General features: G+C 52.5%; 1 protein-coding gene across 2 annotated transcripts in view; it reads right to left on the reverse strand.

Annotated features, from left to right (window-relative positions):
* The window catches only part of LOC134969699 (myb-like protein X), a 235,040-nt gene that overhangs the window by 188,909 nt on the left and 33,297 nt on the right, over positions 1 to 12,834 (reverse strand). For both annotated transcript variants that reach the window (XM_063945819.1, XM_063945820.1), the window contains 2 exons: positions 7,761 to 7,785; positions 6,485 to 6,527 (listed from right to left, as the gene is read on the reverse strand). In XM_063945819.1, the coding sequence (XP_063801889.1) occupies positions 6,485 to 6,527; positions 7,761 to 7,785 (68 nt within the window). The remainder of the gene's footprint in view (positions 1 to 6,484; positions 6,528 to 7,760; positions 7,786 to 12,834) is intronic.

Consider the following 12,834-nt stretch of genomic DNA (forward strand, 5'->3'; position numbering starts at 1 on the left):
GGACAGGTGATAGGTGGCTGGACACAGGCAGAGGGTAGGTGAAAGGTGGCTGGACACAGGTAGAGGACAGGTGATAGGTGGCTGGACACAGGTAGAGGACAGGTGATAGGTGGCTGGACTTACGTAGAGGACAGGTGATAGGTGGCTGGACCCAGGTAGATGACAGGTGATAGGTGGCTGGACACAGGTAGAGGACAGGTGAAAGGTAGCAGGACACAGGTAGAGGACAGGTGATAGGTGGCTGGACCCACGTAGAGGACAGGTGATAGGTGGCTGGACACAGGTAAAGGAAAGGTGATAGGTGGCTAGACCCACGTAGAGGACAGGTGATAGGTGGCTGGACACAGGTAGAGGACAGGTGATAGGTGGCTGAACACAGGTAGAGGACATGTGATAGGTGGCTGGACACAGGCAGTGGGTAGGTGAAAGGTGGCTGGACACAGGTAGAGGACAGGTGATAGGTGGCTGGAGACAGAGGACAGGTGATAGGTGGCTGGACCTACGTAGAGAACAGGTGATAGGTGGCCGGACACAGGTAGAGGACAGGTGATAGGTGGCTGGACACAGGTAGATGACAGGTGATAGGTGGTTGGACACAGGTAGATGACAGGTGATAGGTGGCTGGACACAGGCAGAGGACAGGTGATAGGTGGCTGGACACGGGTAGAGGACAGGTGATAGGTGGCTGGACACAGGTAGAGGACAGGTGATAGGTGGCTGGACACAGGTAGAGGACATGTGATAGGTGGCTGGACACAGGCAGAGGGTAGGTGAAAGGTGGCTGGACACAGGTAGAGGACATGTGATAGGTGGCTGGAGACAGAGGACAGGTGATAGGTGGCTGGACCTACGTAGAGAACAGGTGATAGGTGGCCGGACACAGGTAGAGGACAGGTGATAGGTAGCTGGACACAGGTAGATGACAGGTGATAGGTGGTTGGACACAGGTAGAGGACAGGTGATAGGTAGCAGGACACAGGTAGAGGGTAGGTGATAGGTGGCTGGACACAGGTAGAGGGTAGGTGAAAGGTGGCTGGACACAGGTAGAGGACAGGTGATAGGTGGCTGGACACAGGTAGAGGACAGGTGATATGTGGCTGGACAAAGGCAGAGAGTAGGTGAAAGGTGGCTGGACACAGGTAGAGGACAGGTGATAGGTGGCTGGACACAGGTAGAGGACATGTGATAGGTGGCTGGACACAGGTAGAGGACAGGTGATAGGTGGTGGCTGGACACAGGTAGAGGACAGGTGATAGGTGGCTGGACACAGGAAGAGGACAGGTGATAGGTGGCTGGACACAGGCAGAGGGTAGGTGAAAGGTGGCTGGACACAGGTAGAGGACAGGTGATAGGTGGCTGGACACAGGTAGAGGACAGGTGATAGGTGGCTGGACACAGGTAGAGGACAGGTGATAGGTGGCTAGACTTACGTAGAGGACAGGTGATAGGTGGCTGGACCCACGTAGAGGACAGGTGAAAGGTGGCTGGACACAGGTAGAGGACAGGTGATAGGTGGCTGGACACAGGTAGAGGACAGGTGATAGGTGGCTGGACACAGGTAGAGGACAGGTGATAGGTGGCTGGACACAGGTAGAGGACAGGTGATAGGTGGCTGGACACAGGTAGAGGACAGGTGATAGGTGGCTGGACACAGGAAGAGGACAGGTGATAGGTGGCTGGACACAGGCAGAGGGTAGGTGAAAGGTGGCTGGACACAGGTAGAGGACAGGTGATAGGTGGCTGGACACAGGTAGAGGACAGGTGATAGGTGGCTGGACTTACGTAGAGGACAGGTGATAGGTGGCTGGACCCACGTAGAGGACAGGTAAAAGGTGGCTGGACACAGGTAGAGGACAGGTGATAGGTGGCTGGACACAGGTAGAGGACAGGTGATAGGTGGCTGGACACAGGTAGAGGACAGGTGATAGGTGGCTGGACCCACGTAGAGGACGGGTGATAGATGGCTAGACACAGGTAGAGGACAGGTGGTAGGTTGCTGGAAACCGGTAGAGGACAGGTGGTAGGTGGCTGGACACAGGCAGAGGGTAGGTGAAAGGTGGCTGGACACAGGTAGAGGACAGGTGATAGGTGGCTGGACACAGGTAGAGGACAGGTGATAGGTGGCTGGACTTACGTAGAGGACAGGTGATAGGTGGCTGGACCCAGGTAGATGACAGGTGATAGGTGGCTGGACACAGGTAGAGGACAGGTGAAAGGTAGCAGGACACAGGTAGAGGACAGGTGATAGGTGGCTGAACCCACGTAGAGGACAGGTGATAGGTGGCTGGACACAGGTAAAGGAAAGGTGATAAGTGGCTAGACCCACGTAGAGGACAGGTGATAGGTGGCTGGACACAGGTAGATGACAGGTGATAGGTGGCTGGACACAGGCAGAGGACAGGTGATAGGTGGCTGGATACAGGTAGAGGACAGGTGATAGGTGGCTGGACACAGGTAGAGGACAGGTGATAGGTGGCTGGACACAGGTAGAGGACATGTGATAGGTGGCTGGACACAGGCAGTGGGTAGGTGAAAGGTGGCTGGACACAGGTAGAGGACAGGTGATAGGTGGCTGGAGACAGAGGACAGGTGATAGGTGGCTGGACCTACGTAGAGGACAGGTGATAGGTGGCCGGACACAGGTAGAGGACAGGTGATAGGTGGCTGGACACAGGTAGATGACAGGTGATAGGTGGTTGGACACAGGTAGAGGACAGGTGATAGGTAGCAGGACACAGGTAGAGGGTAGGTGATAGGTGGCTGGACACAGGCAGAGGGTAGGTGACTGGTGGCTGGACACAGGTAGAGGACAAGTGATAGGTGGCTGGACACAGGTAGAGGACAGGTGATAGGTGGTTGGGCACAGGTAGAGGACAGGTGATAGGTGGCTGGACCCACGTAGAGGACGGGTGATAGATGGCTGGACACAGGAAGAGGACAGGTGATAGGTGGCTGGACACAGGCAGAGGGTAGGTGAAAGGTGGCTGGACACAGGTAGAGGACAGGTGATAGGTGGCTGGACACAGGTAGAGGACAGGTGATAGGTGGCTGGACTTACATAGAGGACAGGTGATAGGTGGCTGGACCCACGTAGAGGACAGGTGAAAGGTGGCTGGACACAGGTAGAGGACAGGTGATAGGTGGCTGGACACAGGTAGAGGACAGGTGATAGGTGGCTGGACACAGGTAGAGGACAGGTGATAGGTGGCTGGACCCACGTAGAGGACGGGTGATAGATGGCTAGACACAGGTAGAGGACAGGTGGTAGGTGGCTGGAAACAGGTAGAGAACAGGTGGTAGGTGGCTGGAAACAGGCAGAGGACAGGTGATAGGTGGCTGGACACAGGCAGAGGGTAGGTGAAAGGTGGCTGGACACAGGTAGAGGACAGGTGATAGGTGGCTGGACACAGGTAGAGGACAGGTGATAGGTGGCTGGACTTACGTAGAGGACAGGTGATAGGTGGCTGGACCCACGTAGAGGACAGGTGAGAGGTGGCTGGACACAGGTAGATGACAGGTGATAGGTGGCTGGACACAGGTAGAGGACAGGTGAAAGGTAGCAGGACACAGGTAGAGGACAGGTGATAGATGGCTGGACCCACGTAGAGGACAGGTAATAGGTGGCTGGACACAGGTAAAGGAAATGTGATAGGTGGCTAGACCCACGTAGAGGACAGGTGATAGGTGGCTGGACACAGGTAGATGACAGGTTATAGGTGGCTGGACACAGGCAGAGGACAGGTGATAGGTGGCTGGACCCAGGTAGAGGACAGGTGATAGGTGGCTGGACACAGGTAGAGGACAGGTGATAGGTGGCTGGACACAGGTAGAGGACATGTGATAGGTGGCTGGACACAGGCAGAGGGTAGGTGAAAGGTGGCTGGACACAGGTAGAGGACAGGTGATAGGTGGCTGGACCTACGTAGAGGACAGGTGATAGGTGGCCGGACACAGGTAGAGGACAGGTGATAGGTGGCTGGACACAGGTAGAGGACAGGTGATAGGTGGCTGGACACAGGTAGAGGACAGGTGATAGGTAGCAGGACACAGGTAGAGGGTAGGTGATAGGTGGCTGGACACAGGCAGAGGGTATGTGACTGGTGGCTGGACACAGGTAGAGGACAAGTGATAGGTGGCTGGACACAGGTAGAGGACAGGTGATAGGTGGTTGGGGACAGGTAGAGGACAGGTGATAGGTGGCTGGACCCACGTAGAGGACGGGTGATAGATGGCTAGACACAGGTAGAGGACAGGTGGTAGGTGGCTGGAAACAGGTAGAGGACAGGTGGTAGGTGGCTGGAAACAGGCAGAGGACAGGTGGTAGGTGGCTGAAAACAGGTAGAGGACAGGTGATAGGTGGCTGGATAGAGGTAGAGGACAGGTGGTAGGTGGCTGGAAACAGGTAGAGGACAGGTGATAGGTGGCTGGACACAGGTAGAGGGTAGGTGGCTGGACACAGGTAGAGCATCACAGCCCCTGCAACCTGCCACCCATAGTATCACAGCTCCTGCATCCTGCCACTCAGAATCTGAGAATAAATTACATACAATGATTAAATAAACAAAATTAAAAAAAAGTTAGACAAAAAGACACCCTCTGTCAGGGGGCCCCTCGACCAGAGCACACTGACATCACTAGATCTCCCTCTTGTGCAGCAGCAGAACCAGGATGCCAGAATGCAAGCAGGACAGTATGCAGTGCAGGCAGAGACACAGGAGTATTAGGTTTCATGAGCTACCGATGGAGGGTGGAGAGAGCTGTGAGTGATACAGGGATCCCAGCTTCTCCTCCTACCCGCCTGGGAGTCTGAGGCCTGTGTAACCTGTTATCTAATGAGAGCATTCGGGTTTAGAGATAAAAACACACAGAGTCCTCCTGAGTCCTGTCCCAGTTTGTAAGTAGTACAAAGATGAATTATAGATTTTATTTTTCTCTGTATATTTTAAGGTTGTATAAGTTGTCTTTGTTTCACTACAAGAAAACTTTATAAAATAGTCGTTTCTCAATTAGGTGGAGCTATAAACAGTACCCAGGCATTATATATATATATATATATATATATATATATATATAATGCCCTCACTCGTTGACTGACTCATCACTAATTCTCTCACTTCACGATATGTTAGGAAGATGAAATGTAACAAAGGAATTCTGCAGGTGAGAAATAGGAAAACTACATATTTAGAACTGTAATAAACAATGAAAAGGGGGTTGACATAATGACGTCATTACAAATGCGTGGCTTGCGTTGCGGGTACAATAACGCCCAAACAGACAATCGGATCAAAATTTGGATTGTGCCTCCAGTGTGTAGAATTTTATAAAGTACAAAAATAGTCCTGTCACTTTTTACCGTATCTGCTACGGGCGTTCCCCGGGTAACGCAAGAACCATGGATTAACATTTACTTACATTAAGACGTCTCACATTTACATCTCCATAGATTTACCAAATTACTAACGCTCAACCGAGAAAGTCAGAAACTCCGTGCGAAGACCGGGTAGAACAGCGAGTCAATTATTATTATTAAGAAATTAAATTCTTATAATTATTATTAAACTATTAGTTTAAATCTATTATACACCATTGGTTTATACACAATCCACACCTCCCACCATGGCCCGCTCTAGAAGGGACACAGTGCTCTCTACCTGGACTTACCTCTTAAGTTATGATTGGTGTCACCTGTGCTGAAACACCTTTCTTATCAATTAAATAGTTCATCACAGGTGACGCCAATCATACATAAGAAGGGCGTCCGGGTACAGAGCAGTTTGTCCCTCCTGGAATGGGTCATTTTGGGAGGCATACACAATCTAATATAAACCCCCCCCCCACCTTCCCCCAGATGCCCCAGGCTTAATTGCCCCGGGCCAAGGGTTATTCCAGCCCTGCTTGCCTCCTTGCTTGTGTTGGGCTGTAAACTCCATTCTATCAGAAGCTCCTCCGCAGCGCAGAACGCAGGACACTTACATGGCAGCCATTCTTCTCACACATACTAAGCCAGTATTACACACTGAGCGCACACTCTGTGACACACCTACGCTTACCATACTGTCCCTTTACACCGGGACACACATAGATTACACAGGTTCTGTGGCTGATTACACCACGTGACATGCAGGGATACAGCCACAGGGGTGTAGTATGAATTGCCGGCGCTTGATATCCCGGCGCCAGGATCCCTACCACCGCGCTCGCCACGCTGCAAGGACGGTGGTACGCTATGCGCGCCATGGTATTTATTCTACTTCCAGGGGTGTCGTGGACACCCCAAGAGGAAAGTTAGTTGTCGGTATACCAGCTGTTGGGATTCCGGCGTCAGTATGCTGAGCGCCGGGATCCCGACAGCTGGTATATCAAGTAGCACCCCAGCCACAGAGCCGGTGTGCTTCATGAGCGTCCGGTGTATAGGGACAGTATGGTAAGCCCAGCAATGTATATAGCGTGATGGGTGTATAACCGGGGATACAGGGCTCACCTGTCCGTCTGCTCCGTGGCTCCATTCTCCGTTCTTTTTTCCACTAAAGAGAAAACAAATTTTAATCACCATAAACCTACAAGACAATTACAGTGGTGTAAGAGCGAGGCGTCGGCTGTAATCCTAGGTGACGGTATGTCCCGATGTATTCCTGCTGGTACATACAGTATATACTGATTGTCTGTGTAACAGCCCCCATACATCTGCCCCCCAATACCCCCATGTGACCATACATCTGCCCCCAATTCCCTGATGTAACCATGCATCTGCCCCCCCAATTCCCCCATGTGACCATACATCTGCCCCCCCAATACCGCGATGTGACCATACATCTGCCCCCCAATACCGTGATGTGACCATACATCTGCCCCCCCAATTCCCCCATGTGACCATACATCTGCCCCCCAATACCGCGATGTGACCATACATCTGCCCCCCCCAATTCCCCCATGTGACCATACATCTGCCCCCCAATACCGCGATGTGACCATACATCAGCCCCCGATTCCCAGATGTGACCATACATCTGCCCCACAATTCCTTGATGTAACCATGCATCTGCCCCCACAAATCCCCGATGTGACCATACATCTGCCCCTCAATGTGACCATACATCTGCTCCCCCACTTCCACGATGTGACCATACAGCTGCCCCCCAATTCCCCGTTGTGACCATACATCTGACCCCAATGTGACCATACATCTGCCCCCCAATTCCCCGATGTGACCATACATCTGCCCCCTAATGTGACCATACATCTGCCGCCCAATTCCCCAATGTGACCATACATCTGACCCCAATATGACCATACATCTGCCCCCCAATTCCCCGATGTGACCATACATCTGCCCCCCAATGTGACCATACATCTGCCCCCCAATTAACCGATGTGACCATACATCGGCCCCCCAATGTGACCATACATCTGCCCCCCAATTCCCCGACATGCCCATACATCTGCCCCCCAATTCCCTGATGTGATCATACATCTGCCCCCCAATTCCCCGATGTGACAATACATCTGCCCCCCCACTTCCCCCATGTAACCATACATCTGCCTCCCAATTCCCTGATGTAACCATGCATGTGCCCCCACAATTCTCCGATGTGACCGTACATCTGCCCCCCATTTCCCTCATGTGACCGTACATCTGCTGTCCCCCTCCCCCCAATTGCCCGAGTGACTGTACATCTGCCCCCCCCCTTCAATTGCCCGAGTGACTGTACATCTGCCCCCCCACCACACACAATTTCATGACCATGCATCGTCCTTACCTGTCTCACTCACCAGCTGACGCTTCTGTAACAGGAGGAAGAGAACAGTGATTATATGGAAGGCAACAAATGGTAGCAGCTACATACTCACTGATACAGAGATATTATATAGTGGCAGGAGCAGGGTCAGGCTGCTGTCACACTGATACAGGAAGCCACAGGCTGAGAGTTCTATAGTGGTAGGAGCAGGGTCTCCAGCAGCACAGAGTAGGGAAGTCAGGCTCCTGTCACACTGATACAGGAAGCCACAGGCTGAGAGTTATATAGTGGCAGGAGCAGGGTCCCCAGCAGCACAGAGTAGTGATGTCAGGCTGCTGTCACACTGATACAGGAAGCCACAGGCTGAGAGTTATATAGTGGCAGGAGCAGGGTCCCCAGCAGCACAGAGTAGGGATGTCAGGCTGCTGTCACACTGATACAGGAAGCCACAGGCTGAGAGTTATATAGTGGGAGGAGCAGGGTCCCCAGCAGCACAGAGTAGGGATGTCAGGCTCCTGTCACACTGATACAGGAAGCGACAGGCTGAGAGTTATATAGTGGTAGGAGCAGTGTCCCCAGCAGCACAGAGTAGGGATGTCAGGCTGCTGTCACACTGATACAGGAAGCCACAGGCTGAGAGTTATATAGTGGTAGGAGCAGGGTCCCCAGCAGCACAGAGTAGTGATGTCACGCTGCTGTCACACTGATACAGGAAGCCACAGACTGAGAGTTATATAGTGGGAGGAGCAGGGTCCCCAGCAGCACAGAGTAGGGATGTCAGGCTCCTGTCACACTGATACAGGAAGCGACAGGCTGAGAGTTATATAGTGGTAGGAGCAGGGTCCCCAGCAGCACAGAGTAGTGATGTCAGGCTGCTGTCACACTGATACAGGAAGCCACAGGCTGAGAGTTATATAGTGGTAGGAGCAGGGTCCCCAGCAGCACAGAGTAGGGATGTCAGGCTGCTGTCACACTGATACAGGAAGCTACAGGCTGAGAGTTATATAGTGGAAGGAGCAGGGTCCCCAGCAGCACAGAGTAGGGATGTCAGGCTGCTGTCACACTGATACAGGAAGCCACAGGCTGAGAGTTATATAGTGGTAGGAGCAGGGTCCCCAGCAGCACAGAGTAGGGATGTCAGGCTGCTGTCACACTGATACAGGAAGCTACAGGCTGAGAGTTATATAGTGGAAGGAGCAGGGTCCCCAGCAGTACAGAGTAGGGATGTCAGGCTGCTGTCACACTGATACATGAAGCCACAGGCTGAGAGTTATATAGTGGTAGGAGCAGGGTCCCCAGCAGCACAGAGTAGTGATGTCAGGCTGCTGTCACACTGATACAGGAAGCCACAGACTGAGAGTTATATAGTGGTAGGAGCAGGGTCCCCAGCAGCACAGAGTAGGGATGTCAGGCTCCTGTCACACTGATACAGGAAGCGACAGGCTGAGAGTTATATAGTGGTAGGAGCAGGGTCCCCAGCAGCACAGAGTAGTGATGTCACGCTGCTGTCACACTGATACAGGAAGCCACAGACTGAGAGTTATATAGTGGTAGGAGCAGGGTCCTCAGCAGTACAGAGTAGTGATGTCAGGCTGCTGCACACTGATACAGGAAGATACAGACTGAGAGTTATATAGTGGTAGGAGCAGGGTCCCCAGCAGCACAGAGTAGGGATGTCAGGCTGCTGTCACACTGATACAGGAAGCCACAGGCTGAGAGTTATATAGTGGTAGGAGCAGGGTCCCCAGCAGCACAGAGTAGGGATGTCAGGCTGCTGTCACACTGATACAGGAAGCTACAGGCTGAGAGTTATATAGTGGCAGGAGCAGGGTCCCCAGCAGCACAGAGTAGGGATGTCAGGCTGCTGTCACACTGATACAGGAAGCCACAGGCTGAGAGTTATATAGTGGTAGGAGCAGGGTCCCCAGCAGCACAGAGTAGTGATGTCAGGCTGCTGTCACACTGATACAGGAAGCCACAGACTGAGAGTTATATAGTGGTAGGAGCAGGGTCCCCAGCAGCACAGAGTAGTGATGTCAGGCTGCTGTCACACTGATACAGGAAGATACAGACTGAGAGTTATATAGTGACAGGAGCAGGGTCCCCAGCAGCACAGAGTAGGGATGTCAGGCTGCTGTCACACTGATACAGGAAGCCACAGACTGAGAGTTATATAGTGGTAGGAGCAGGGTCCCCAGCAGCACAGAGTAGGGATGTCAGGCTGCTGTCACACTGATACATGAAGCCACAGGCTGAGAGTTATATAGTGGTAGGAGCAGGGTCCCCAGCAGCACAGAGTAGTGATGTCAGGCTGCTGTCACACTGATACAGGAAGCCACAGACTGAGAGTTATATAGTGGTAGGAGCAGGGTCCCCAGCAGCACAGAGTAGGGATGTCAGGCTGCTGTCACACTGATACATGAAGCCACAGGCTGAGAGTTATATAGTGGTAGGAGCAGGGTCCCCAGCAGCACAGAGTAGTGATGTCAGGCTCCTGTCACACTGATACAGGAAGCCACAGGCTGAGAGTTATATAGTGGTAGGAGCAGGGTCCCCAGCAGCACATAGTAGGGATGTCAGGCTGCTGTCACACTGATACAGGAAGCCACAGACTGAGAGTTATATAGTGGAAGGAGCAGGGTCCTCAGCAGCACAGAGTAGTGATGTCAGGCTGCTGTCACACTGATACCGGAGGCCACAGGCTGAGAGTTATATAGTGGCAGGAGCAGGATCCCCAGCAGCACAGAGTAGGGATGTCAGGCTCCTGTCACACTGATACAGGAAGCCACAGGCTGAGAGTTATATAGTGGTAGGAGCAGGGTCCCCAGCAGCACAGAGTAGTGATATCAGGCTGCTGTCACACTGATACAGGAAGCCACAGGCTGAGAGTTATATAGTGGTAGGAGCAGGGTCCCCAGCAGCACAGAGTAGTGATATCAGGCTGCTGTCACACTAATACAGGAAGCCACAGGCTGAGAGTTATATAGCGGTAGGAGCAGGGTCCCCAGCAGCACAGAGTAGTGATGTCAGGCTGCTGTCACACTGATACAGGAAGATACAGACTGAGAGTTATATAGTGACAGGAGCAGGGTCCCCAGCAGCACAGAGTAGGGATGTCAGGCTGCTGTCACACTGATACAGGAAGCCACAGACTGAGAGTTATATAGTGGTAGGAGCAGGGTCCCCAGCAGCACAGAGTAGGGATGTCAGGCTGCTGTCACACTGATACATGAAGCCACAGGCTGAGAGTTATATAGTGGTAGGAGCAGGGTCCCCAGCAGCACAGAGTAGTGATGTCAGGCTGCTGTCACACTGATACAGGAAGCCACAGACTGAGAGTTATATAGTGGTAGGAGCAGGGTCCCCAGCAGCACAGAGTAGGGATGTCAGGCTGCTGTCACACTGATACATGAAGCCACAGGCTGAGAGTTATATAGTGGTAGGAGCAGGGTCCCCAGCAGCACAGAGTAGTGATGTCAGGCTCCTGTCACACTGATACAGGAAGCCACAGGCTGAGAGTTATATAGTGGTAGGAGCAGGGTCCCCAGCAGCACATAGTAGGGATGTCAGGCTGCTGTCACACTGATACAGGAAGCCACAGACTGAGAGTTATATAGTGGAAGGAGCAGGGTCCTCAGCAGCACAGAGTAGTGATGTCAGGCTGCTGTCACACTGATACCGGAGGCCACAGGCTGAGAGTTATATAGTGGCAGGAGCAGGATCCCCAGCAGCACAGAGTAGGGATGTCAGGCTCCTGTCACACTGATACAGGAAGCCACAGGCTGAGAGTTATATAGTGGTAGGAGCAGGGTCCCCAGCAGCACAGAGTAGTGATATCAGGCTGCTGTCACACTGATACAGGAAGCCACAGGCTGAGAGTTATATAGTGGTAGGAGCAGGGTCCCCAGCAGCACAGAGTAGTGATATCAGGCTGCTGTCACACTAATACAGGAAGCCACAGGCTGAGAGTTATATAGCGGTAGGAGCAGGGTCACCAGCAGCACAGAGTTGGGATGTCAGGCTGCTGTCACACTGATACAGGAAGCCACAGGCTGAGAGTTATATAGTGGCAGGAGCAGGGTCCCCAGCAGCACAGAGTAGGGATGTCAGGCTGCTGTCACACTGATACAGGAAGCCACAGGCTGAGAGTTATATAGTGGTAGGAGCAGGGTCCCCAGCAGCACAGAGTAGGGATGTCAGGCTGCTGTCACACTGATACAGGAAGCCACAGGCTGAGAGTTATATAGTGGTAGGAGCAGGGTCCCCAGCAGCACAGAGTAGGGATGTCAGGCTGCTGTCACACTGATACAGAAAGCCACAGGCTGAGAGTTATATAGTGGCAGGAGCAGGATCCCCAGCAGCACAGAGTAGGGATGTCAGGCTGCTGTCACACTGATACAGGAAGCCACAGACTGAGAGTTATATAGTGACAGGAGCAGGGTCCCCAGCAGCACAGAGTTGGGATGTCAGGCTGCTGTCACACTAATACAGGAAGCCACAGGCTGAGAGTTATATAGTGGTAGGAGCAGGGTCACCAGCAGCACAGAGTTGGGATGTAAGGCTCTTGTGCCACTGTAGCTGGAGACCCAACCCACGTGGGAAAAATGGCCACCACAGCACTGAAAATAAGAATTTACTCACCGGTAATTCTATTTCTCGTAGTCCGTAGTGGATGCTGGGAACTCCGTAAGGACCATGGGGAATAGCGGGCTCCGAAGGAGGCTGGGCACTCTAGAAAGATCTTAGACTACCTGGTGTGCACTGGCTCCTCCCACTATGACCCTCCTCCAAGCCTCAGTTAGGTACTGTGCCCGGACGAGCGTACACAATAAGGAAGGATTTTGAATCCCGGGTAAGACTCATACCAGCCACACCAATCACACCGTACAACTCGTGATATGAAACACAGTTAACAGTATGAACCAATAGAGCCTCTCAACAGATGGCTCAACAATAACCCGATTTAGTTAACAATAACTATGTACAAGTATTGCAGACAATCCGCACTTGGGATGGGCGCCCAGCATCCACTACGGACTACGAGAAATAGAATTACCGGTGAGTAAATTCTTATTTTCTCTGACGTCCTAGTGGA

The sequence above is a fragment of the Pseudophryne corroboree genome, chromosome 11 (genome assembly GCF_028390025.1).
Source record: "Pseudophryne corroboree isolate aPseCor3 chromosome 11, aPseCor3.hap2, whole genome shotgun sequence".
In the NCBI taxonomy this organism is placed as follows: Eukaryota; Metazoa; Chordata; class Amphibia; order Anura; family Myobatrachidae; genus Pseudophryne; species Pseudophryne corroboree.